Source organism: Anopheles marshallii, chromosome 3 (genome assembly GCF_943734725.1).
Source record: "Anopheles marshallii chromosome 3, idAnoMarsDA_429_01, whole genome shotgun sequence".
Taxonomy (NCBI): domain Eukaryota; kingdom Metazoa; phylum Arthropoda; class Insecta; order Diptera; family Culicidae; genus Anopheles; species Anopheles marshallii.
The window spans coordinates 72,583,374-72,610,463 of NC_071327.1; the positions used below are offsets into that span (position 1 = coordinate 72,583,374).

The 27,090-nt window shown below is 45.3% G+C and overlaps 5 protein-coding genes across 5 annotated transcripts; 2 read left to right on the top strand and 3 right to left on the bottom strand.

The window, feature by feature from the left end:
• Positions 1–1,744, top strand: LOC128713862 (kelch domain-containing protein 4). The gene is made up of 3 exons (XM_053808732.1): positions 1–114; positions 198–1,473; positions 1,548–1,744. Exons 1-3 carry the CDS (start codon positions 1–3, stop codon positions 1,742–1,744), a joined length of 1,587 nt encoding a protein of 528 aa, XP_053664707.1.
• A 493-nt stretch (positions 1,745–2,237) lies between these two features.
• Positions 2,238–6,313, bottom strand: LOC128713858 (U2 snRNP-associated SURP motif-containing protein). The gene is made up of 9 exons (XM_053808729.1): positions 6,239–6,313; positions 5,996–6,089; positions 5,544–5,905; positions 4,939–5,480; positions 4,640–4,867; positions 4,146–4,575; positions 3,605–3,938; positions 3,005–3,539; positions 2,238–2,931 (listed from the first exon to the last, which is right to left on the bottom strand). Exons 1-9 carry the CDS (start codon positions 6,311–6,313, stop codon positions 2,238–2,240), a joined length of 3,294 nt encoding a protein of 1,097 aa, XP_053664704.1.
• A 2,720-nt stretch (positions 6,314–9,033) lies between these two features.
• On the bottom strand, positions 9,034–17,679 carry LOC128711454 (TRPL translocation defect protein 14). Its single transcript, XM_053806331.1, has 10 exons — positions 17,605–17,679; positions 16,963–17,030; positions 16,180–16,217; positions 15,629–15,653; positions 14,530–14,667; positions 11,334–11,478; positions 10,897–11,247; positions 10,487–10,817; positions 10,222–10,403; positions 9,034–9,098 (listed from the first exon to the last, which is right to left on the bottom strand). Exons 1-10 carry the CDS (start codon positions 17,651–17,653, stop codon positions 9,034–9,036), a joined length of 1,392 nt encoding a protein of 463 aa, XP_053662306.1. The 5' UTR covers positions 17,654–17,679.
• Positions 17,680–18,542: 863 nt separating this feature from the next.
• Positions 18,543–20,106, bottom strand: LOC128713486 (kelch domain-containing protein 10 homolog). The gene is made up of 3 exons (XM_053808346.1): positions 19,594–20,106; positions 19,260–19,471; positions 18,543–19,197 (listed from the first exon to the last, which is right to left on the bottom strand). The coding sequence occupies exons 1-3, from the start codon at positions 20,104–20,106 to the stop codon at positions 18,543–18,545; spliced, it is 1,380 nt and encodes a 459-aa protein (XP_053664321.1).
• Positions 20,107–20,641: 535 nt separating this feature from the next.
• Positions 20,642–23,714, top strand: LOC128715778 (melanotransferrin). Its single transcript, XM_053810693.1, has 4 exons — positions 20,642–20,708; positions 21,196–21,629; positions 21,695–23,400; positions 23,474–23,714. The coding sequence occupies exons 1-4, from the start codon at positions 20,642–20,644 to the stop codon at positions 23,712–23,714; spliced, it is 2,448 nt and encodes an 815-aa protein (XP_053666668.1).
• The last annotated feature ends 3,376 nt before the right edge of the window (positions 23,715–27,090 follow it).

The window sequence follows — 27,090 nt, forward strand, 5'->3', positions numbered from 1 at the left end:
ATGGGTCGAAAGGATAAAAACAAAAAGAAAGGTAAGGGTGCCGAAAAAACGTCAATGAAGACGGACAAAAAGCTTGTGGCAAAACAGAAGAAGTTACTTGCGAAACTAGGTGAGGTGAGTGTAGCACGGTACTACCGGCATCCATCAGCGGGGCTCACTCACTCGTTTTATCACTGTACCATCCCGTTTCATTGCAGGACGACATCGAAAACATTGTTGCCAAATACGAAACGAAGGACACAAAATCGTCCGATCTGACCGAAATCGTTTGTCCGCCACCAACGGCCCGTGTGAACGTTGGCATCTGTGCCCACCCGGGCGACAAGGAGGAAATATTCATCCACGGCGGTGAGTTCTTCAACGGGCAGCAAACCGTCATCTACGGTGACTTTTACTCCTTCAACGTGGCAAAAAACGAATGGAAAACGCTCAAATCTTCTATCGCCCCGGCACCGCGCAGTGGCCACCAGATGGTATCGGTCGCAACGGACGGTGGACAGATTTGGCTGTTTGGGGGCGAGTATGCCTCACCCTCACAGCTTCAGTTCTATCACTTCCGTGATCTGTGGGTGTACCGGATGGTGAAGAAACAGTGGGAGAAGCTGAACGCCCCGAATGGTCCCAGCGCTCGGAGTGGCCACCGTATGGTGGTTACACGCAAGAAACTGTTTGTGTTCGGTGGATTCCACGATAATAACGCTTCCTATCGGTACTTTAACGATCTGTACGCATTCTCGCTGGAAAACTACAGCTGGACAAAGATTGATGCGGTCGGTACGGCGCCTCCAGCGCGTTCCGGATGTTGCATGGTGGCGAACACGGATGGTAAAATCCTGATCTGGGGTGGATACTCAAAAACCAACGTAAAGAAGGAAATCGATCGTGGCACAACGCACACGGACATGTTCGCCCTGGTGGCCGACAAACAGGACGCAAAGGGACAGTCAACTTACAAATGGGCCAGCGTTAAACCGAACGGGAAAAAGCCGGCACCACGCAGTGGCATGGCGGTGGCAATTGCACCGAACGGTAAGGCGTACGCGTTCGGTGGCGTAATGGACACGGAAGAGGATGAAGAGGACGTTCGGGGGCTTTTTAGCAACGAATTGCATGCGCTCGATACCGGGGCTGGTACTTGGCGTAAGCTAGAACTGGCGGCCAAAGCACGAAAAGCGGAAAAGTCGAAGGCGACCGATGTGGACATGAATGAGGAAGCAAAACAAAACCCCGAGTCGAAGAAGATCGTATCGGATGATGGTGTATTCACTATGACCGTTGGAGGTGGTAGTAGTGGCGGTGGATCGAAAGGACCAGTCAAGGACGACGCGGATGATAATGGTGTACTCGATCTTGGAGGACCATCGCCAAGGATGAATGCGGCCATCGTTGTGTGCAAGGGGCAGCTGTACGTGTACGGCGGACTATTTGAATCCGGCTCGAGACAGTTCACGTTGAGCGATCTGTATTCCTTAGGTAAGTGTAATTGTGTTTTCTCAGCTATAAAAACAAAAGTGTCGAAACATGAATACCTTCTTTTCATACGTCAGATCTCCATAAGGTGGATGTGTGGAAAACGTTGATTGCAAACAGCTTAAATTCGAGCGAATGGCTTGGTTCGGATAGTGAAGGAGATTCTTCGGACGATGACGAAGAGGATGACGACGATGACGATGATGATGACGATGAGGACGACGACGACGACGACAGTTCGGAAGATGATTCTTCCGGTATGGAAACGGAGTGAAGGACTCATTATATGGAAACGCTAATACGAAAGTAAATCACACAATATACGCTTCAAATGTGGCATCCGTTCGAGTGTTACGCTTAATGAATCTTTAGTGACGAGTTATTCGAATCATGAGTCGCCTCTCAGATGATCTTCTACGAGTTGAGAGCATTTGAAGATTGATAAAGTCCAAAGATTAATGATGTTCAAAGTCACACGGTACAAAGACTCATCCAGCTTTATGAATTCAAGTCAAATTCATCTAAATCTAATCCATTCCTTTTAAGCCTTCCTTTCTGCGCCCCAAAAAAAGCAAACGAAACTCTTTTACTACTTGCAATCATCAAGATTAGGAAAATCTTTATTTGTTACATTTCGAGCGAAAAGTTATATTATTTATCTTAAACCCTACGTGACTTTCTGTAGATAGCAGTTCATTCTACTTAGTTTGCGGCGTACAGTCACAGTTGCTGTTGCAATACAATTCGGAGTATTCCCCAGCTTAGCTTTACCTGTACCGCTTAGCGTGCGTCCTATCGTCATACTTTGAACTTGCGGAAGCATCCTTTCGACTTCCACTGCTACTGTAGCCTTCCTTCGTGCGATCGCGCTCCCGATAGCGTGACGAGGAGCCGCCATCACCCTCCACCTCCCGATCGCGCTCATACTCTCGCTCACGATCACGGTGCTGTTGCTGCTGGTCTCTCGCACTTCGATCACGATCACGATCGCGCTCACGTCCGTGTGAACTGCGCGAGTCACTTTCGCGTGGCCGGTCACGATGCTCCCGATGATGGTGCTCCCGCTGGTCACGTTCGTGCGATAGCTGCATCCGCTCGCGAGTCACATCCTTTTTGTCGCGAACCGATCGACCGTCCCGTGCATCACGACGCTCGTACTTATCGTAGTTCGATTCACTAGCCGATCCACCGTGACGGGCCGGTGAACCGAGCAGATCGTACTTGCTGGTGCGCGAGGAACTGGAGGCAGCTGGTCCGGGCGATACTGAACGCTCGGACGAATAACGGTAGCGGGCGTCACCGGCTCTGGCCGCATGTTCATCCTCATCCGACGAACTGGTGGAATGTCGACGCCGGGAAGATTTCGACTCGGGCGAAGCAGAATCTCGTTTACGATCACCGTATCCGCTGCTGGTCGGTGAGCGACCGGACGGCCGGGAGCGTTTGTGTTTCCTAGAGTTGCTAGGGTGTAAAGAATACCATCCGTTGCCATTAGCATCCCTTGTACGATGCTTCTCTATCTGACATTACTTACCTCTCCACACTGCCGGTACGCTTTTGGCCCTTTCGCGATCGACTATCCTCGTCCGACGCAGCCCAATTCGTTTCATCGCGTTCACGCTGCCGCAGTTCCTGTGCCATCTCCTTCATCAGCTTCATCCGGTAACTGTCGATCTCTTCGTGCAGCGTCCAGCCTGTGCGCACCTGCCGCGTGCCAGACTCAAACTCGTCCGTGTACTGTACCATCTTGACCTCTATTTCGCGCAACCGTACCCGCCGCAACTCGTCCTGATCCGGTCCAGTGCGACCAGCGTCGCTTTCCGGGCGTTGTGTCTCGTCTTCTCCATCGTTATCATCATCATCCTCATCATCATCGTCGTCGCTATAACTGCCGTACTTGCTGCTGATCAATCCCGCCCCTTCCTTCTGCAAGCTTATCTTCGGTGGTTCCGGTACGACCGGATCCAACGTGTCCCACTTGCTGGTGGTTATGGCTTGTGCTTCAATTTGTGCCGCATCGACCGATTCCCATTTCGAGGGTATGAATGAACCACCGCCGGCAGCTTTTCCTACAATTTATACACGTTGAATAGGAGTTAGTAATCAACATTTTAACCCTTACAACATCGTTTACCTTTCCCAACTCGACCCGTCCCGTCACCACCGGAAGTGGATGCACCACCAGCCCTTCGTCCACCATCCATCACGCCCGCGTCCATTGCACTATCCAACGGCATCCCATCGATATCGTCGTCTGCCAGTGGCATTCCATCGATATCATCCTCATCGCTGTAGATGTCGTGTTTCAGCAATGGCGTACGATTCTCTCCTCCACCTCCAGCTCCACCGCCGCTCGTCATTCCGCACATCATTGCACTTTTAAGCAGAGCTGCCCCATCCAACGGAACTCCATCCAAATCTTCATCCTCTTTCTCCTCTTCCGGTTCTTCCTCCGGTTGTTTTTCCATCTAAAAATGCAATGTAACAACAATTACAAACGATTCTTTGCCACCTGTTTCTCCTTCAAGAGAAGCTTTACAGTCAGCATGTTCGAAAAAAATGTGAATATCCTTTAAATAAATATTATTTTACAAGCTCTTCCTAGGTCTTAAACACACAAAATGGAGCCTTTTATCGAGCGTCTGAATAATACATCTTCCCTTAAGGCCACTTACCATTTGAATGCCCAAAAAGGTGTGCTGCAGCTTGACGAGAAACTCGCGCGGATAGATCGTCCACTCCTCCCAGGCACGAAACACACCCATCACGCGGCTCTTGAAACCTTCCGCCTTGAGGCGACTGTCCAGCTGCATGTAGTACGCGTTCAGGTTGCGGAAGATGTCGAGCAGATTTTTCTCCATCGCCTTGCGGAAAAAGCTCGCATTCTGCACCTTTACCGCCGAGTTGTGCAGTATGTCCGAGATCAGGTAGATGCGGGCAACCTTTTTCTTTACCACCGTATCGTTCGATGACAACGATTCGGTGATGCATTCGCATATTTCCTCTGCGGCGTCCGCGTGCTCGATGCAGAATATCATCGCATCGCCAATCTTCTGCCGTTCGGGCGTTAGATGCCGGACAAGATCTTCCAGCCGATCACGTTGTCTGTGGATTGTAATAAAACGGTGTGTTACCCGCTGTCATTTTGGGGCTGGCGGGGCCTACTTACGCCACGGAAAGATTCCCTTTGTTTGCTTCAATTCCTTCCTCGTCAGCCAGCAGTTCGTCGGGCATGCCTTGCGTGTAGAAATTTATCGGTGGTGGCTTCCATATGGAACCGCCCTTAAACATCCGGAACTCCTTCGTTCTCCAGTCGCTCGGTGTGTCGCCTTGCAGCAGGGAGAATAACTTCCAGCGATAGTAAATGTGTGCGGGACTTTCATTTTCGAACAGAAATCTAAAACAAACGGAAAACAATCTCATTACACCTTCTTCCATTTGGCACAACGTTCACCGAGCAGTACTCACTTGTACATCGGATTGTCCATCTCCTTGGTCATAATTAACGCTTCGAACATGGGCCCTTCACGGATGACAAACTCTACCATGCGATGGATCAGCATCAGCAAAGGGCGTTCGGTCGGAATGACTACCTTCACCACCGACTTTACCAGCACCGAGTCCATCTGTTCCTTCAGCTCCGGTTCCGACATGTAAGCGCCCGACGTCATTTTGGGAATGTTTTCCAAATCCGACGGATGGGGCTGAGCATTAAAGGGCAATCCGGACGGCGGTGGTGGCAGTGTGTAAGCCAACAGTTTCGGCGGTATGTAGATGGGGTGTGTCATGATGGGGACCGATTTGCCCCAGCCAAGCTTCATCTCGTATCCCATCACATCACGCCCGTTCAGCGCACGCAATGCACGTTCCGCGTCACGCCGGCTCATGTACGCGACAAAGCCACAGTTACGGTTGCGCATCTTTTCCTCCTCCGAACGGGGCCACATAATTTTTATGCTGGCGAGCGGTCCATACTTCCCGAACAGCTCCATTAGTGCCTGTTCCGAGATCTGCAAAGCGGTGGAAGGTTATTAAGGTTTCAATGCAACTATTCCCTACTGCACGATGCGCACCTTTGGGTTTAAGTTTCCCAGATACAAATTGGTCGTGTTTGGGTCACCATTATCGAACGAACCGGATTCCGTTTCCTTGTACACGGGATCCGACTCGGTGGAACTGGTACCGGGCAGCATCGTCCGAGCCATATGTTTGTATTTGTGCCGTTCTTCGCGCTCTTCCTGTATCTGACGCAGTTCCTCCTTGAACATCTCCAGATTGCTCTTTTTCTTCTCCTGATTCCGCTTCTTGCCCATTGCCCCCGAGTCTTTGCGGCTTTCGCTCGCAACCATCTTCACGTAATCCATCGATTTCTCGTGCTCCATATCGAGCCGAGACTGGGGCTTGTACAGTTTGCCCCTGTCTTTCGTGTCCTCTTCTGCAAAATAAACCACGAGAATCAACATTATTGGGAGATTCGGATCGGAATAAGGATGCGCACACACACACCACCTATTGCAATACTTACTTCTCGAGCCCGCATCGTACGTTCCGGCCTTTACCCATACCTTCGATATTTTGGATGGTGCTTCTTGAAATGTTTCCACAAATTCTTTGAAAGCCTTAAATTGTCAACTAGGATTAGCTGCAGTTCGTACACGATTTTGCGGTACAAGCAAACTGCGCGACACCGCACGGTGTCTTCGACATTTTCATGGTGGTGTTGTAAGGATAGAAAGAAAGGATTGGAAATTGCCTTTGCTGCACTTACGTGGGCTGCTGCCGCTTCGTCCTCTCGCTTTTTTTGCTCCTCAATTTCCTTCCGTGACAAGGGACGTTTCCCCATCTTGACGATTGGTCGTATAAATCGCTACTTTTTGTCCTTTAAACAACCAAAACGCAAACCTCTCTACCCGAAATACAATTGAAAACACACTTTTTCCTCTTTCCTATGCGCTTTTTTTTTCTTTTCCGCACTCTATTTTGACTGTCAACGAAATGTCAACGAAAAGGGGAAATCCAGCAGGTCCGGCCATGTTTGGCAGCCATGGTAGTTTACCGGTAAAAAAATACCCGGTTCAAAGGGTAATTTTTTAAAATCACAGTTACGTTTAAAATTCCTATTTATTATCTGTTTTTCATTAAAACATAACTTGTACTTTAATTAAAATCTGTTTTATTTATTGAAACTTATCAAGCCACTTTACAACATCACATCATATTATTCTCACGATGTATTAGTTCAGTAGTTCGGTAGAAAATCTCAGGATAATTAGAAATTATGCGAACAAAACACTGTTCCGTTAACGTTTGTTGATATGTGAATACCCTCTTGATATTGCAAAGCGAATATCTAGCACGATCTGGCACGTCGGCACGTGGTCGAAAGAAAGTCATCATTCGCGAACCAATGTACTCGCTTGCCTAGTAGAACTGCATATGATTTATTAATCGCTTTTTAATACCATCAATATTCATCTTCATAGTTTCCTCCACACAATAGAGCTTCTGTTGCTACTTTCCATCAGAGAGGGGGTTGCTTTACAGGACTGTTTTACATTTTAATATAAAATACACATCAGTAACAGTTTGTTTTTTCTTTCCGTTTTGCACATGCATTTTCATTACATTTTATGTGAGTGTGTGTGTATTACAGCATTGTCACCATGCAATTTACGATTTGATTTTCCTTCTGCTGTTTCTGATGCACTATATGCTTTGCAGTTGCTGTTCTTCTTTTATGGTGCCCATGTTGGATAAACTATCCTAAACATTGATATACCAATTGGTGTCCGGTAACAACTTCGAGATTTTGTTTGTTTCGTTTTCTTGTTTATACTCTTTGCTATCTGCGTTAAAAGGTTATGTATATTCACACAAAAATAATTTGCCACTGGTATCAATCAATGATAGGTTGGTTGTCTTCTATGCCGGTTTATACACATTATGCTCTGTCTCTGCTACGAAGATGTACATTAAAACCATCGTCCCCAAAAGTGATCCTCCTTGGTTCATCGGCCATACGTTACGCTTTTGCTGTTTGTCACTCATTAAATTCATCGCGCTTCTCCAACTGATCATGATCCTCATCCACCCATTCTTGCCTATCTAGCTTTCTGTACTGTTTTGCTATAAAATGAAATCAAACCATCCAGTAGCTAAAAAGGACACTAGGATACAAACAAAACAAGGGACCGAAAGCAATGACTCACACTTTCGGCTTTGCTGGCAATTAGAAGAACAAAAAATACATGAGCGAATATACCAGCAGCTTATTGGGCCTTTTTTTCTGTTGGAATTGGTTGTCGTTACTTTCTATTAGTAGTTTTTAAGTACATTGGCATCTCGCACAAATTCTATCAATCGAAAAAGGTAAAAATTCTCTTAATAAGCGCTTACTACTGTAACTGTACTATGTTACTGTAAAGCAACATATACGGACGTTTAACACGCGTACAAAAGTTGGATAGATTTGCCGTTAAGTACCCCAACAGTGATATAGTGTGTAAGTTTTTCGCAAAAGACACAATACGACAAATGAAATCTAGATGGGTTTTTTGTTAGTACATCCACACCCATTAACAGCCATGTCATGACGTGTACGAGAACAAAAAAAATCGAACTATGAGGTTGTGTGATTGTGTCCATATGCTTTCAAAAATATCAATCTGTTGCACTGCAAGAAAAAAAAATTGAACGAAAGGAGACTTTCGGGATGGATTTGAACTATTACATGGTCCTTTTTAAACGAGTTGTTTTAGCGTGTGGTAGAGGTAGTAGTGTGTTGTTGAGTACCGCCCGTCTTGGGGCTGGGGTTCGGGAATTATTATAGTCTAACTCTCAGGGAGCATATCAAAAGGTATTAGGGCTTTCAGTACTGGCTTTGTTTGTATTACCGGACAGAACAAAACATTAAAAAGGGTTTACAATTTTTTAAAGCAAGTGCTTTGGGGAACCACGTTCCGTTTACAAATGTTAATTGGAGGTATACGCAAGACTCAAAAAAGTACATACCGTTTCATACACAATAATAAGTATGCTATTGCCGTTAAAAACATAATGCTACATATTCCGTTGCAATAGATAATCATATGACTTTGGCTGTTGGCAAAATTATTCCTAGAGTTATTACTCCGACGGTTTTTTTTTTTTGTTTTGAAGCAATGTTAAGAGTACAGTATGTAATTTATCACCTGTTAAAGATCGTAAAACAGCCTGTGCTGAAGAAAAAAAAATTTGGCTCACAATGTATCTCTATACGAAACGAGCGCTATCATCAGTACAATAAGGATAAAAAAACATACACTAATCAGGCTCATATGTCTTCGCGGATATTAACGGGTACTCTACATCTCATTTGTTACCCCCAGGCGCTTCTGTTCAGTCACAAAAACAAAAAAAACACAAACAAACAAAAACAAAACATGTTCAAACGTCCGCTTGCTTCCTCGATAGCGCGCTCTCCTGCAGCTGTATACACAAACAGCACGTGTCACACCATCTCGAACTCTCGCGTCATTTGCCGCCATTTTCTATACAACATTCAAACGGTTTTGCCAAGTGCTACTACGCTTTACCATTGATCATCTTCTGGGAGTGACCGTTCGTTTTCACGTCCGCATCGTCTTGATCTAATTCGTTGGATCGGGGAAAAAAGAGAAAGAGAGACAAAAAAAGAAGCAAAGACCGATAAAGACGACGATTTGGGGGAAGAGAAGAAGAAAAAAAGAGGAAGAGAAAAAACAAACAAATTTGTGAAATTTTGCTGGAAAATTTTGTACCAATGTTTCGGTAAAACACGCGACAATTGTCTGATTTGTTGATGAATTTGTTTGGGTATCTTGGGGAAACTTGGGCAAGAGAATTTGTAAAACAACCACCGGGCGATTGGTAAATTGCGACGAAAACATTAACGAAAGAAGCACCACACGTAATTAACAATTAGAGCAAACAAAAAGTAAAAAAAAAAGTTAAGCCACTACTTGGCACTTGATACAACATCAAATAGTATTTTAATTAGTTTTTTTTTTAATGTTTAAAACAAGCATAGTAAGACGATCGGAAAATTTTACCGACCATGCATTTGGGATGCATGTCATTCTTATATGGATGTTAGTGTTTATAAAAATAATAAACTTAAATGAAATGCAACAAAAATCAAGTTGTACAACAGAAAAAAAAACATTAAATAGATTTGGTTAGACTAGCCTGATTGGATGCAACAGAATTTCTACTCAGTTGGTTTTGATGCACAATCACTACTGACGACAGCCAAGACAATGTGGGGACGGACAACATTCAAAAGCCGAATGCAACACTAGAGCATGAAGAATAGACGGCAATGAACGAAGACCGGAGACACATAGCATAAAACAACGTGTTAGTCATTAGTCGATAGTTTCAATAACCACATAAAAAACCGGAAAAGCTGAAGGACATCAAACAGATGATCAAAGGTTCAAACACTACACACAGGCATCGCCCAAATCCACATCCGTATGTCGATGCAGTCCTCTACTGTAATAGGAGGGATGGTGGTGGTTTTGGTGGAAAATGGAACAAAGCCGCTAGGTCGTTAGTCTCCAAATCGCAGTATCCTCTACTCATCAGGAGCACCAATATCTTCTTCACCGGCTTTATCTACGCCCGTATCAGTAGTAGCAGTGGCAGTAGCAATGGTGGGAGTGGTGGTGGATGTAGTGTTCGTATTGGTGGTGGTACTGTCGGCCGTCCGGTGACAACAGGTATTCTTACCGTGCAGCGAATAGCAGAACTTCTTCGTGTTGTTCCAGTCTTCACGCAGCGACAAATTGAACATCGAATAATCCGGCTGGCCGGTGACTTCCTTCACGATGTTCAAGAACTTGGGCAAAATTGCCTTCAACTTATCGCCCGTCAGCGAGGTGTACGTCTCCAGCAGTATTAACCCCTTGCATCTGTGTAATCCATGGAAAAGGACATTATTTTTTTGCGGAAAAGGAATCTCGAGGATCTCTCTCTCTCTCCCTCACACACTCACCTCGGATGGCTTGGTTCTTTGTAGATATCCATCTGGAAGTACTGGTTGTTGACCAGGAAGCAGCGGCGTTTCTTGTAGATGGTAAAGTGCGCATCATCCTGCTGCGTTAGCATGTTAAGGTAATCACGATGTGACAGCTGCGTTCGCACCTCTATCGACTGGCCATGCTGCTGCGGTCGGCGTATCGTGTGAATGTAGCTCCAGCGACCGTTTTGGCCGCGCTTGCGCAAGCGTGCCTGCACGCGTGGTCCGGCACACTGCAAATAATGATGCACGACCTCGAAGTCCTGGAATGCCGGGAAGGCCGTATCCAGAGGCATTGGGCCGGAAACTAGAAAGGAAAAAGATGACAATGCATCAATTACTGCGTTCACAGTCAAGCCAGTTCTTATTGCAAACGATCCAATTACCCAAGAATTTGACTTTTCGCGAGGTGATCGATAACCGATCGCCAATATCGATGCCGAGCTTCTGGCACACGCATTCGATCATGCGGTTGACTTTGTTTTCAAAATCGGTAGAATTATCGATCACATCGAAGTACGGATGTCCAATCCACGCCGAGGCAGCCTTGTAGTCGAGCTCGCGTGCAAGCGTAACACCTTCCGACCGGCACGAGTGTTCCTCCGTGGCGTAGAACTGTTCCGCACCGTTCGCGGCCGATACCATGTGGATGATCTGATTGTAGCGATTATCGCGCAGCTCAACCGGGTTCCAGTTGTTCGAACGCATCATGCGATCCCATTTTTCTTTGGAGATATCTAATCGAAACCGTGGCAAATGATTATCAAACCTGACTTGCCTAGAGACGGACAACTCTAGCGCAGCGCAACAATCGTATACTTACATGCACTGGCATCCATGAATCCGCGATCGCATATGATTAAGCAGTTTTTGTTGCTCGTCCTGCCCAGCTCGAAGTACGTGTTTTCGATTTGTATCATCGTTCGGAGCAAGTTTTCCTGAAACTTGTACACTGCGGAATCGATAAACTCGCATTAGAAACGTCCGAATCAATCAACATTGGATACATTTCGTAGCCAATCAAACCGGGCTACGCGGTTCGAATGCGATTTTAGCAAAACGGAAAACGACAAACGATGGCGAACGTTGGAAAACAGCCAAATGAGTAGGAATCTATAGCCCTTCCGATAAAGCGCGCACACTACACATCTCGCGTCAGTTGATTATGAACGCGAAAGCGATCGATAAAAATACGGTTAGTGACGAATGCTAATGAGCTGGTATCATAAACAAGTTAGCTAACAATGTGCCCTTCAACTGCTCGCATACACACGTACACACACATACATTGCAATAATCAGTACCATCGCTCGTTCTCGCGCCCCTTGATGGCCCCTCTTTCATCGATAATGTTTGCAAACAATCTCGAACACATGTCCCAACATTGATGGGTCCGAATCAATCTACGATAAGGTGGTTTTCTCTCCAGATTGTACGCCACTGTTTGCGGTAGAAAAGGTTCCGAAGTCAAGTGCATGGCCATTACACAAACCACACAACAAAACAAAATGTCCGAGAGTAAACCATTTCTTTTCTTTTAAATATAGAACGATCAACAAGCGGATCGAGAGAGTCAGAATCGATACAATTGTACGCCCCCGGTTGGCGCAATCTGCGAGTGAGTCTACCACCCCGTCGACGATTCGGTTCATGCTAAAAGAAAAGAGCAAATACAATTGGAATGTAAATATAGTATAGGCCACATAAACAACGATCTCATCTTTTTCTCGAACCGTCCGATATGCAAAGGTGCTTCGCGGGTATGACAAAGCGCAACGATGAACAAGGAAAGACAAACCCCTCCCCGAACCGCGGGTGGTCACCGGTGAGCGAATGCGCACCACGGTGTGGGACATGATAATTGCCAACTTGTCAACTGGTGGCGATTTTTTTGTTTGTTTGCCGTTGCTTAATTTTCACGTTTCACACATCTACACACTGTCGTCGCATCTCGCGAATGATACAGCGGGTCAGACTGATTGATGAGGATGGTTGAAATTCTACATTAGGCCCCCTGCGATACACCCTTCGGTGGTAGATAATCTGTCTCCTCAGCTCAAGCGGAACCCGTGCCAGATGATAACAATCAATCTTCCTCACAGATTCGCTGCTGATAAGCCGCTCATCAACAATCACAGCCGATCACAGCGCTAAATGGGTGAAACAGTTTAAATATAAAGCAAAACATCTCATCGAGTCAGATAAACGGAGCGCTCACGTCTGTTGAGGTTGGTCACATGATCAGCCTCTGGTGACGATTCTAGAGACGCTAACAGCACCTAACCCATTCATCCGGGGTGCTCAACTAACTAAGCAGCGCAAAAGTGTTCTAATGACGTCGGGTTTATTGCACAACGGCTGGCCAATGCTGGCCACACGGTTGTCCTTGCGAGTGGCGGTCATACCATTATTGCAACACCGAGTTTGCACTTGCGTTGGCCACTCCTCTCGCTGTGCTTTACAGCACACTTTCTCGATTAGAAGCAACGCTCGCCTGACACAAACATACCATACATTGCTGAAGCTGAATGATAACAGCTCTACGTAGGCAAAACAACAACTTCCGCACTCTCAAAGCATCGCGCTTTAGAAACCGTACCACGGTGACGTAAGTACCGCATGTTACTTCCCTGAAAGTTGGTTAGAACTGGCGCACTTCGCTGTGAATGTGAGCAACCGGTTTCAAGCGCGAGAACGAGTGAGAGTAAGGAAGGATCTCAGACAATCTAGCGGACGATCCGCCACCTCGTGATGGTAATGCTGCGTAAGACGAAAACCCATGGCCAACACAAACAGAAGACATCCCACCGCTGGCGATGTAGACGGCCAATCGAGATTGTGCGCACCACGTGTACTTATAACCGGTCGCGCTTGGCGCTGACTTATCACGTTTTGCCTTGGCTTTGAAAAAGTCGGGGCGAGCTGTGCTCAGCTGTGCGCCACCATGGATCTTCGCTGTTGGGTAGGAAGTGGTGCACGCTTGCATTCTGATAACGCACACCATCGTCACAACATCGCCCCACTATTGATTACATTGGACGCGGGATGAAAGTAAAATTGATTCGCTGTATTTCTTTTGCATTCTATCGCGCCCTGTGTGTGTTGGCATACAGCAGCTGATATTGCTAATAATTGAACGATCGTTTGCATTTGCATCGAAATCAATTGATTGATTACAACACGCTAGAAACACGTTTTGTTTTGCTCTGCTACGGTGGAGTGGGTTAACATATGGCGTCAAAACGTGTTTTTTTTTAAGTCATGTACTTCAACGCCTCATAGGACACACACCGACGTAATTGTTTCACATCTTTTCCTGTCCATAATTCAATGTGCATGGTATGTGTTTAGTCAATAATGATTAATATATGCAATGAAGGATCGCGAATGAATACGATCAAAACAGTTAGAGCTACGATCAATTCAGTTAGATTTGCTAATCTTCGCAAGCGCAATGTAGTTTTAGTGGTTCACAACAACAAAAATGCATATTAACTTATTAATCAATGGAATGCCTTCGGCTCTTCTTTTCTACACTTTCAAGCCACACGATCAGTCGCTGTGAGGCTATAAATAAAGACACACACTGCACATCATGCATTCGAGCCTCGACAAAACGGCAATGACTAATGGATAAGCGTACTTCAAGAATGACTATACAGATGTGCTAACTAGTACAGCGGAAAAAACGAACCGAAGATCAATTAGACATCGGTGTGGGGGCCGCACGTCCTTGCTGTGTGTATGGCATGGTATGACTATGGCAGAGGCTAGAGGACTCGCACAATGATAACGAGGCGCAAGCAATGATTTGGGGCATGAATATAGGACGATTTGGCCAAGGGGAAAGAAGAACAGAGCGACACAACACGTGGACTCCAACATAGAAACAGAAGGGAGGGGGGAGAGCGAGCTTTTCCGGCTCGGCAGGCCGGGCTGGTGGTTTCGTGCGTGCTGTGTTTTTAATTTTTTTTCGTACACAAACTACCAGCAGCTGCATTAAACTCACCGTCACCAACTCTCCCGACGGCGGCGGCCATACACCGGGGACATGTTGTAATTTTGTCAATATCAATAACGCTATGCTCCGGGACGCCATCCTTAAAGACGGCCGGCTTGGTGTCGGTAGTGCCAGTGGGGGGTACGGTGGTGCCGGTCTCGTGTATTTTCTTTTTGCTTCGATCTGACGTGTAAAACAAGTAACGGGGCACGTTAGTGGGGGGTTTTCATACCTCAAAAAGCGAAATTGCAGCATTTTTTTTTTCGTTTGGTGTGTAGCTGGGTGCTCTGTGAATGTTACAAGCCATACCATACAGAAGAGTAGGGGGCGGTGAGAGCATTTGCCATGGATAATGATATTGCGAGTTTTGGAACCTTACGGTTGTGGCGCTATCTCAACGCTTCTGTAGATGAAAGCCTTTGCTTACCTTATTATGTCGCCCATTAAATCTTCATCGATCAATCGAAGTTTTTAAATGTGTAACAAGCAAGGCGCGGAGGTCTTGAGTTCCTTTTTTTTCTATTGACGTGGAATTGGGGCTTGTTGTTGTTGATTCTTTTCTTTAATTCCCCGCCTCTAATGAAACTAACACTCACCGGCGGGCTGGTTGGATGGATGAAAATGGACAGCCGGCTGTCAAACTGTATCGCGTGACCTTTGAATTATTGCGGTTCGGAACTCGTTCATTATCGTGATCCCCTCAGCCTTTGCACGCCAGTAGTAACTCCACCCGTGGCGGGGGCCATTAAAAGTTTCCCTGTCTTGCCAAATTTGAAAAACTAACTTACGGGGCATAAGTATTTTCAATAAATTTGTCCTCTGTTATGAGCCACAACACTCTACTGCTGTTTTGGTGGTTCACTGCGCTAGGATCATTACATGAACCTTTGTGTATGAGACTAATGATTTACCAGCAATTAAGCTTGATTTCCAACGTTCTTATCGTGTGACAAACAAAGTCTAAAAGAATGCAAATGAAAGTATAAAATGACACGTCCCATTTGTTTGGGAAAGCGAAAGCGGTGGCGCATGGTAAAATGCTATCGTACTAGGAGTGGTTTGGAATATACTTTCTTAATTAAGATGCAAACAATTGCTTCCTTACCTTCTTCGGCAACCAAATCGGCGAACTTGATGCCACCGCTGTAAAACGAGAACATGAATAGGAGGAGACGGATCAATCGATTTTGTTTTGAATATTTCAAATAGAAAACGGCTGCATTGAATTGCCTCAAGACTGGCTGCTGCTAGGCAGGGCTAGCGGACTTTAACATCTAATTGCTATAGTTTTGAAAAGTTGATCTACTGCATACACTATTTAACTTTGAAGCAAAATTGAAACTTTTATGCACGTTTGGGCGACACAGGACAAACATAAACTTCGCCAACGCTATCGAACAGTGTTGCCATTGTCTAACTGTTTAATTTTTACTCAAATACAACACAAGCATATCCGTATATGCAATCGAATGCAGAAAAGTAAGCTAGCCAGAGCAAATAATGTTACTATCAAAGGCATGGGGGAAAATCGTAATTGAATTGATAATTGTTTTCGTTCTTTTTTTTTGTGTGTTCTTCTGCGTCGTGTTTAGCTGTCGTTAAAGCTTAATTTAAGGGCAGCAGCGGAAGCTTTGTCATAGAAATGTGGATACGTTTCTAAAAACCGTACCTGAGTAGGATTGTGGCCGTTTCAGGCACGCGAAAAACCTGCAAAAATTAAAAAAGAAATGGAACAAAACCATTCTATAGAGGAAAAACTATTTGATCCTTTAAACGAAATTTTAAATGATGTTCTAATGAGCATGTGACTGAAGGAATACAAGAATAGCAAAGTTTGGAAAACAAATGCCCTCATGGAATCTTGCGACTTTTTTTTTTTTGTTTTATACAGGCGTTCTATAAATATAACTAGCGCGGAAAATGTGTGTCTCTCCCGTGTTACAACGTAAGCGGCATGAAATAACTACAGTCAAATAGGAAATGAAAACAAAAACAAGTTAAAACACGATCTAATTAACGATAGCAAGCATCTTTTGAGCAACTCACTAACATTACACACCTAAATAAGGCTTATCGATTTTGACCAATTACGGCATGCTACGATCAATTTGCTTTGACTTTATCGAACTCTGCCCATCAGGGCCTATTGAAAACGAATAAATCAAGTTACTTCAATGAACGAACAACAATCACATAACGATCGAGAGCGCAATCTTTAAGTAGGGGGGATTGTGTTGATGGTACTAATGCCTGCGAATTATGATGCTGATCAATTAAGGGATAGAAGAAAGAAACAAGATTCTAATTCTGCGATCAAAGGATCAAATGATGATATGATGTTTCTAAATTGTTGTTTATTGTGATGAATTAAAACTCTTCCAAACAAAATAATAAATAAATAAATGTCACAGGTAATGTAGCGACAAACTATTGTCTGTTATCAAACACTTACCTTCCATCCGAGGTTCTCAAAAAATGTACACAGCCTCGATTGACCGGTTGTTTTGCCACCACACGGTCCTGTGCGCCACACGTGATTGCGTGACGATACGCGGAGGAGGACGTACGGAACGGCAGGAGAAAAAACAGAGAAAAGAACATCGTCAGTGAAATCAACATGTGACCAAACAAATGCACGCTTGCTAGGACCGTTCTAATGTAATTAGTAATGCATGACGGACCATGGATACGGGTAGGGACGGAACCTACCCTGTGCAGGCACGGGGATGCATTTCCCATCTAGCAGGAAATCAAAATTACTGGGCTATGATAGTTCCCTCCCCCCGAAGCCCTGTGTTACGGCCTTAACCTTGAACAACTCGGAAAGCGGCCAACAGGATCCATCCGTGAGAGATACATCTGAGAGCGCGCACGCCGGAAATAGCTTCCCCACACCACGGATGTATGTGTGTGGGTATGTGTGCATGGTTGTATGGGTTTTCCCAGTGGGAAGGGTGCGCTACATTGCCCTAGGAAAACCCAGAAGCACATGTTTCCGAAAGCTATATTTAAATGGTTCGTGTGTGTGTTGTGATTTTTTTTCGCTCCCGTTTTCTTCTTGTTGGTCAAATATTTGTCCACTTCCCGAACTTACCTCCCGTCAGCACCAGACGGTAAACCTTGCGTTCCTCTATTGCGTCCATGCTGTTGCTGCTGCTGTTATGATGATGATTTTGGCAAATTGGTATTTTATGCTACGTAGCGACCAAAGTAGGCCTCAATGCAGAATAATTACGTTTTGCGAAGCAACGCAATTATGTAAAACCGGGAAAAAAGGGCGCCGGATATCCTTTCGATCTCTGGGGTTATCCTGAGTTTTCGGTGTGGTTTTATAGCGTGGAAATGGGCGCCTACAGGCGGCTCCGATACGCGAACGTTTGCGGCGTTTTTGCTGGTGTTGGTACAAAAGTATTACGCCTTTAGCGGACCGGGCTATTATCAAATCACTTGAAATATATACATTTTTCTCGGCTTTTTTCACTTCACACGCGGCGCAATTTTTCACAATCAAAGCGTGATCTTGTTCATCTCGCACACAAAAGTCAAATGGTTCGGGGGAATGTGACAGTTGCGACTAGAGCTGTGTTGCCAAACTGTCGGCCCACTTCGGGCGGCATGTTCAAAATGTCATTTTGACCCGGTGAAAATGCTTCCTACATGGCACGGGCTGAATCTTTTCAAATTTACCACATTCGATTGATGGGTAAAATCGCTGTGGTGTTGATTTTTGTTGTTTAGAAAGAAAGAAGCAAGTTATGAGCCAATAGACGCGATTATCACGGTAAATTCATAATCATGTGAATAAGAAGAAAAACACAACAAATTTCCACTTGATCGAAGCACCAGCTCTCCATGTCGTACGTTTTATTTCTCTTTTTTATAAGAATTTCAAACAGAGTTTGTTGTAGAAACTTACGAAGCCCTACAGCTGTTATTCGTAGTGAGTTACATGCAGATGCAAAACACTATCCAACTGGGAAGCAAGGCTGATAGTCATTTATACAAGAAAAACAAAAACCCCCGCGCAAGCACTCATTCGTGTACCCGCTCAACAAACTGGCGCGGAATTCCAGCTTCCAAAAGCTCTTCCGGCGTCCGGCTGGGCAAGGTTGGAATGTAATGCAGCAGCGCTTCCCAGGCGATCACACTTAACCGCGGTATGGTAGTCCACATCCTGTAGAGCGAGTTCGTGCGAACAGTCATGTTATTGCTAAACTTTATACCACCGAAAACGTGCATACAACCGTCGCTCGTTACGGCCGCATCGTGAAAGAACAGTGAATACGGTAGTTTCGATTTCTGCATCTTCTTCCACTGCAACGTGGTGAGGTTTAGCTTCCAGATGTCGTTATAGTAGTGCACACCATCGTACCCTCCAGCGACAACCACTTCGACACCTTGATCTGTGCGAATCTGTACGCACGAGTGACACTTGCGGGCGGCTGGAATGCCCGGCGGGCTGACAAGCGTGTCGGGTTTCGTTATCAAATATTGCCATTTGTTCGCTTTAATGTCGTACATGGGAATATTCGATAGAATAAAAACGCCATCACTCGTACCACCACCAAACACGTAAATTTTAGAATCGTCACACGCCAGCTCGTGCCGATATCTTCCCGAAGGATCTTCGCGAATGTTTTGATTGCACTCGTAAGCACATTCCCACGTTCTGCTGGGTAAATGTAACCTAAAACAAACAAAGAACACGTTATCGCTTCCTTATCTTTACTCAGCAACCATTCCACCTACCGGTGTACATCCAAAGTGTAATCGAATCCATTGGTTCCGCCGATGGTGTAGAGGTAATTGTCATTTACTACAATTGCCTGCCCGTACTGTGGTGGCGGTGGATCTCCTTTCACCTCTACTTCAGTCAGATCCTTCGGTTTACGGCGCGGTAGGCACACGCGTAACGCATTCGAGCACGTTACTCCAAATGGATATCCTGTGCCACCAAAAATCTGTCGGGATACAACGCATTGGTTAGGAGAAGATACGAACAAGGACCAGTACTACAAAACAGCAACGGCTCGTCACCTGAAACACAAGGGGTTTTAGCTTTAGATCTAAAAATATACCCTACCATGATCGTTTCGCCACATAACAGCATTGCATTTGAGGCCAGCTCTACGGGCAAATCGTTGTTTACATCCAACAGCAATGTCCACACCTTGCGTATCATGTCATACTTCCACAGCTCGTGAAACAGAAATAATTCCTCCCGCTGATCATTGTTACCATCACGTCCCGTGTTGTTAGGGTTGAATCCACCGTAGCAATATAACGATGCGTCGTTGCAAACAATTCGATGACCGCTCCTTGCTTTCGGATAGCGTTTGCCAGAACCGACCCAGTTACTGTTTGCGGATATCGAGCTCTGATAATCGACGTCGCATACCTCGAACGGACGGAACGCGTAAATGGCTTTACGCTTTGCCATCATCGCACTGCGGTTGTTGATTTCGTGCACAAATATGCCAATGTTTATGTCTAGCACCTCCCGAAGGTAGTGTAGTCGTCGCACGTTAAAGTATCTGTTCACGGTATCGATCGCACGGGCAAGCAGTTTGTACACGAGCAGCTGAAAAATTCTCATTACCGACCGCCGAATGCAAATGTGCCTTCAAATCGATGCACTGTTTATCAGAAACCGAATGTTTTACTACACTTTTTACATGGTCGAAAAATAAGAGCATGTTTTGCCAATCGGTTCAGTACAACTGGTGTGACATTGCTGCTGATAACTGTCAGAAACATCCAGCACACAACACCGATCGAATTTTAATTCGATCATTCGCGGAAAAGTAGCAACAGATAGAATAGGATATTTTTTGGGTAAATAGGAGTCATATGTGATTATTCTGTACTTTTCCTATTTTGTAACGTATGATGAGGGTTCTGTTTCGATAGTGTCGAAGAACTACATTATTTACATTATTCTGCAGCAATGTGAGGGCGCTGAATTGCTGAACATTATCTATACACACCTTGGCACGACGCCGTTTGCTGACATTTGTCAGAACCAAACCCAATTTTGGATGGGCGTGTACATTCGGTCGCAAACATAACATTCCCGTTTTATGTTTAATTTCTGTTTTAAGTTCAGCGTGCTTTATGTTAAACCGTGTTCGATGGCAACAGGGGATCGTTGGTTGTGCGTAAGCGCAGCTTTGCTGTGCTTTGCCACACTCAGTGCCGGTAAGAAAAGCTGGGAAAGTTTGGGGCTTGGTTCACAGTGATCCGAGCTATGGAGGGGTTTCAAAAGATGCTCTTTAATTGGCATCACCTTAGCAATGGGCCATACGTCCATTCCTATGCTCTTTTGTGATCGTTAATCGCTCGTCAAGAGATGAACGATATTTACCTCCCTGCGGTCATAGTTCGTTTATCCGATTTTTATTGATGAAGAATGTGTGAATCATACGTAGCAATATGTGTGCACCTGTAGGCAACCGTTTGACAGGTTATGCTGCAACACACCCTTGCAAATGCCGATGCCTACTATGTTTACAAACAAAACGGTAACCATATATTGGGAATGCCTTAACATCTTTTCCTTGGGAAAGGTTTAAAATCTGCACTGGGATGTACACAGCACAGAACGCAGACAATGTCGATCATTAGAACTCCATTAGGGTGTTGCCACCAGTGCTAATCGACCCGCCATATCCTTTTCTTCCCACAGGTCAATTCTACAATGACGAAGAACGGGAAGCGAAAAGCAATATCGTCTGGTGTGCCACCAGCCAGGAAGAGACGTACAAATGCCAAAACTTTACCAAGGCACTTGAGCGGGATGTTGCTTTGTTTAATGATTTTTTCATGAACGTCTCCTGCCATCACGGATACGACCAGGATGAGTGTATGGGACTGATAAATGACCGCAGAGCGGATGTTATGACGCTCGATGCGGGTGAAGTGTTTAGCGGTGGTAGATTCCATTCGCTGATTCCGCTTATGCAGGAAGGTTACGAGGGAGGCTTCACACAGTATCATGCGGTAGCCGTGGTCAAGAAAGGATCGCTACCGGACGTGACCCATCTGAGACAGTTGCGTGGCAAGAAAGCGTGCTTTGCATGGGTAGGAAGCCATGCAGGATGGACTGTTCCGATACATACCGTGAGTAATGTGGATATGGTAGTAAATGCGATTGACTTATATTTGATATTTTTTGGTCTTTGTAGTTACAACGTGAAGGAGGACTGGCAGTTACTGACTGTAACAATATCGTTAAAACTGCAACCGATTACTTCGGACCGTCGTGTGCTGTGAATGCGCTGATCGATAAATACAACCCCATCGGCGATAACTCTAACAAACTCTGCTCGATATGCACGGGTGTGGTTCCCGGTGGCAAATGTACCCCGACCGATCCTTACGCTGGGTTTGAGGGAGCATTCCGTTGCCTAGTGGAGGCTGGCGATATAGCGTTCCTGAAGCACACCACCGTGGAGGAAATGGTGGACAGTGGATTCATTCCTGGTGTTACCACTGATCAGTTCGAGTTGCTGTGTCGTGACGGTACCCGTCAGCCCGTTTCCCAGTATCGGCAATGCGAATGGGGAAATGTTCCATCGCACGCGCTTGTCGTATCTAGCGCCACGTCCAAATCGGACCGACGAAGGTTAAAGAAATTCTTCACGAAAGCCGTCAATCTGTACGCGTCGAAGCAGCGTCGGTATAACAGTACCGCGGGACCGGGATACGATCGGCAGGACGATCGTTACCGGCCATACCAAAATCCGTACTCGACCACTTCGACAACAACATATTCACCGTTCGCCGTTACCACCGATCAGAACATGTATAACGAAAGTCAACCCTACGAATCGTTCGATCTATTCGAGTCGAAGCGTTACGGCAGACGGTTGAACCTGATGTTCCAGGATGCGGCACGCCATTTAGCACCGATCGATGACGATAAGCAAAACTATCAAAGGTATCTGGGCAAATCGTTGGACCAAATCTACGAGACACGGTCCTGTCCGGTGGGAAGAATGATGCTGTGCGTCACCTCGGATGCGGAGTACGAAAAGTGCATCAAAATGCGTACGGCTCTGAAGGCTCAACTGATCAAGCCGGATATGTTGTGCACGAAGGCACATTCGCACATTACTTGCATGCAACACATCCAATCCGGAACCGCCGATGTGACCGTGCTCGATGCGAGCGATGTGTATACGGCCGGTTTATATTACGACTTGATGCCTTTCATGTCGGAGGTGTACGATCTGGGACTGCCCGAGTACTACGTAGTAGCCGTGGCAAAGGAAGAAGATCCCGATACGGAGCTTACCTATCTGCGGGGTAAGAATACGTGCCATTCGGGTATGAACACGGCTGCCGGGTGGGTTTATCCGATGGCCTACCTGATATCGAACGGTTGGATACGCCCGTACGGTTGCGATAGTATTCGTGCTGCCGCAGAGTATTTCACTAAATCGTGTGTGCCTGGAGCTATCAGTAAGGAATATAACACTGGCGTACCGTACGATAACATGTGTGATCTGTGTCATGGTAGCAGCTTCCGGTATTGCCGTCGTGACGCGTCGGAAGATTACTATGGCAATTCGGGCGCATTCCGTTGCTTGGTTGAGGGCGGTGGTCATGTGGCGTTCGTACGACACACGACGGTGATTGAGAATACGGGTGGCAAGAAGCGCGAATGGTGGGCCCGAGATGCGCTGCCCGACGATTTCGAACTGCTGTGTCCGGACGGAACCAGGGCGGAGGTGAACGAGTATAAGAAATGTAATCTGGGAAAGGTGAAGGCCAACGCTATTGTGGCACGCGGAGGACGAGGATACAACGGGACCGAGCTGAAAGCTTACATCAATCTCTTTACCTATGCGCAGCAGTTTTACGGACGAAAATTCTCCGACGAATTCAGGTACGTTTTTTACGTGCAGGATATTTCATTGAGGAACAGAGTTTAAATATGTTTTTTTTTTCACTCGTTACAGTTTCAGCATGTTCTATTCCGTTCCGCCGTATCACGATTTAATCTTTTCCGACGCTACCCGCGGTCTGCGCGTAGTTGACTCCGACAAGCGTTGGTTCGACGCATATCTGGGATCGAACTTTATGCGCGCCCGTCGCATCACCGATTGCCATGCAGGTGCGAGTAGTTTGAAGCTGAGTGCCTTTGGTAGCTTGTTGCTTGCTGGGGTGGTAGCATTGTTTTGGTCACGAAACATACTTTAAGCGACAGCAGTGAGGAAACCGACGTACCGGTTTCATGCTATGTAGAGTAAACATTCCGTCCGAATTAGGTAGATATTGCATTGCGTGTTATTGCAGATACATTAGAATCATTCCATAATGACGGATGTATCGACTCAAGCTAGTTAGTCTCGTGTATTGTACAGTATTCTTTTGTGAATCTCTTTGTAGTAAAAAAAGCAAATATGAACACACGTTGTTTAACTGTGAACTGATACCGTCCGGCTATAAAGCATCAGTTACATTCATTTATCAGTTTTATTTTTAAAAAAACATTGAGATAGTGCGCTTTTGCAACGAAGCGCAGAATAACGTTCATCCGTCCATGTTGGGGGAAAAATGTGTGTGCATGATTGACATTTTTGACGCCATTCGGTTGGCTGGAGGACTCTAACAATTATTCTCATTTTTACAGCACAATGAAACCATCCATATCAGCAAGATACGAAGCAAATAATTAGGCTAGCATAAATGATCCGTTGAGGTTTTGTCTTGTGCCGTCTACACTGCAATCGTTAGCAATAATTTTTTTTTTTAATAAATTTTAAAATAACCCAAATCTCTAACAAATGCGGTTGAAGCCAAAAAAATGCTGAGAAAGAAACAATTGTATTACCTGCACGTCTGCCACAGTGAAACCCAAAGCTTGGTAATCCGATCGGAAAATATACCGGTACAATTTAATTTTATTCATTGGAGGTCACTTGCTGTTGTACCTTAGCGCTGCATAGCACAAACGAACATTTTAATGTGTATCATTTATTTGCATTCATATTTGAAATTTAGCCACGATGTTCGCTCCACAAAATTCAACAGTTACGCTTGCCCTCCAAACGCAAAAAAGGAAACACCGAAAACGCAAAAGGTTCCAAATTCTTGTACGCTGAGTTCTTGGAAACGGATAGTCATTTGGGTTTATAAGAGGATTGCCATTCTAACCAGCTGTAGCTTTGATTAATTCAGACGAATGGTTCTCAAACTCCTAATGGATGGTTCGCGATGACGCAAGCTGCTGAATTTTGCAGTTCATTATCGTTGTGTGGCGACTGTTTCCCAGAATCAAGAAATTAATTAAACTCGTCCAAATCACACGCCGGACAGCTCACGAAATTTATAACCGGAAATCTTTCAATATGCAAAGCTATGTATCACATCCATAGTGTCCGCTCATCTGCTGTCTCCTAGCAATACCGATAGGTACGGGATTATTTTGATGAGTTTGACGTAATTGAAGAACCTCCGCACTGCGTTATAAGCTGTTTTACTTATGTACACAAAATACTACTAGGTTTTTGGAGAAGACAATACGGACGCGAATATAGCGATCTTTGGGGAAATGGTCTGAAACGATGCGATGCCTAAAGAATTGAATTTAAGATCAATGCGACTGGGACTAAGTACTTCCGACGCCTCAAGAGCAGAGTATCGGTTGACGGCGCTAATTTCGAGGTAGTAATGGTGAACTTAAGCATCAATATCTGGAGGCGCATTGTTGAACAGAATCGTGTCTACTATGGGCTACAGAAAACCCTAATGGATGTTTCCAACGCTCTCGTCATTCTCGAGCGGCTAGTGCGGCTGCTGAAGACAATATTTCGTGATATTAGAGAGCGTGTTGAGAAGGAGAATTAACAAGGAGCTAGCTTAGCTATTTGACGCCGCCTGACAGTGTATAAGATGGCCGTAATCATGGCCTATGCGGAAGGTGCTCGTACCAAAGGAGCACGGAGAGCATGTTGCTTGGAACAATTAGATTTAAACCTGTCGGAGATTGCTCACCTGTCGGGTTGCCTAGAAACGGATTGATGACTTGTGTTTGTCAGCACGACATGCTTTCCTTTTATCTGACGAGGCCCTAGGCTTTAGGCCAAGGTCGCCTATCCACCCTACCGAGAAATTCGCCACTGATAATATACGTAATAAATTAATCGACGTTCTGCAATTGGTGTTATCAATTTAGGTGCTTTGCTTCGAACGATTCACGATAAATGATTATCGTTTTGCGAGGAGTGGGGATGTCAAACGAATGAACTTCCGGGGTGAAGTAAACCAAACGAATCGGCCTTGTTCGAAAATTTACCACCAACTTCAGGGTGGGGATAGAACTAACAACAGATGAATTTCATATCCTTTCAGATACAAAAAAAATACTGTAATTCGTAAGTGTGGAAGAATGAACTCCGAATAAATTCGTCCTTTCAGTGAATTCACTGTCAACTTTAGAGTGGGGATAGAACTAACAGCGTGATGAACAGCAGGTCCTGACGGTTAAGGTGAATTAGGGGACTGATGATATTCAGCAGGTTTCACAACTTTTGTCTATCGATAGTTTCAAATCGCCCAAGGCAAAGCTTGGTTTTACTTTCGCATAGTGACCTTTTTAAGCTTTTCAAACAATTTCTGTACAATTTTCCAACAAAAAAAAGGTGGAAAGTCGTCCCAAAGAAAAACCCCAAACAAAAAACTCACTCTGTTCCTTCGGGGCCAATAAACTAAGCTTTGCATCAATTTTGCCTACTCAAAGCAACAATGTGTAATAGAAAAGCAATTCACATAGCAACGCAAAATAAGCCACGAACAAACACGTCGATGGAGACGCCTGGTAGCTCTTGCAGCGCCACCCGAGCTCTAACTGCACCCCCGGACACTACCCCAACAGGGCGCATAATTTCGATTGATTCTAGCAGATAATTTTCACAGTCACACTAAATGTCACCATCAGTCAACAGCATGTCCGTGTGTCAAGATTTCTAAAGCACTCACGGCGAATCGTTAAAAAAGGCAAAGGTATCCGCGCCACTGCATAACCCGCCCCCCGGGGGAGGAAGGGAGGGAAGGAGGGGATGGTAAGTTATGCCCCCGAAGGGCTTAATTTGACACATGCCAATCACGACTATCGTTAGCAAATGATGCAAACGATGATAGTGGAAAGCAATCCGGGAAACGTGACACCTCGTCGCTCATTCACGCTAGACACGACCGATACGACCGATACGGCAGCGCGCGGTGAAGTATCTTCACACGAACGAACATCTTTATTATTATTGTTTACGCGGGTGGGTTTCATGGTGTTTTTTTTTCGCTTATTCCCTTTTCGGTTTCGGCCAGTGCGTAAAGGTGTGGCCGCTGGATTGAAATAACATCCGATTGGATCGTAATACGAGAGGAAATAAATCGTTGGCCATGGGTTCGTTGGCGTCTGTGTTACTGTTTTGCTTAACAGTGCCCTCTCTAACGGGGGGAGGGGGGGGGGGGGGGGTTTCTTTGCCAATTCTAATTAATTATTCTCTTGTTACCTTTCAGAATAAAAAAAAAACGAAGATATTTACCACGAAAGAAAGGTAATGGAAATTATATA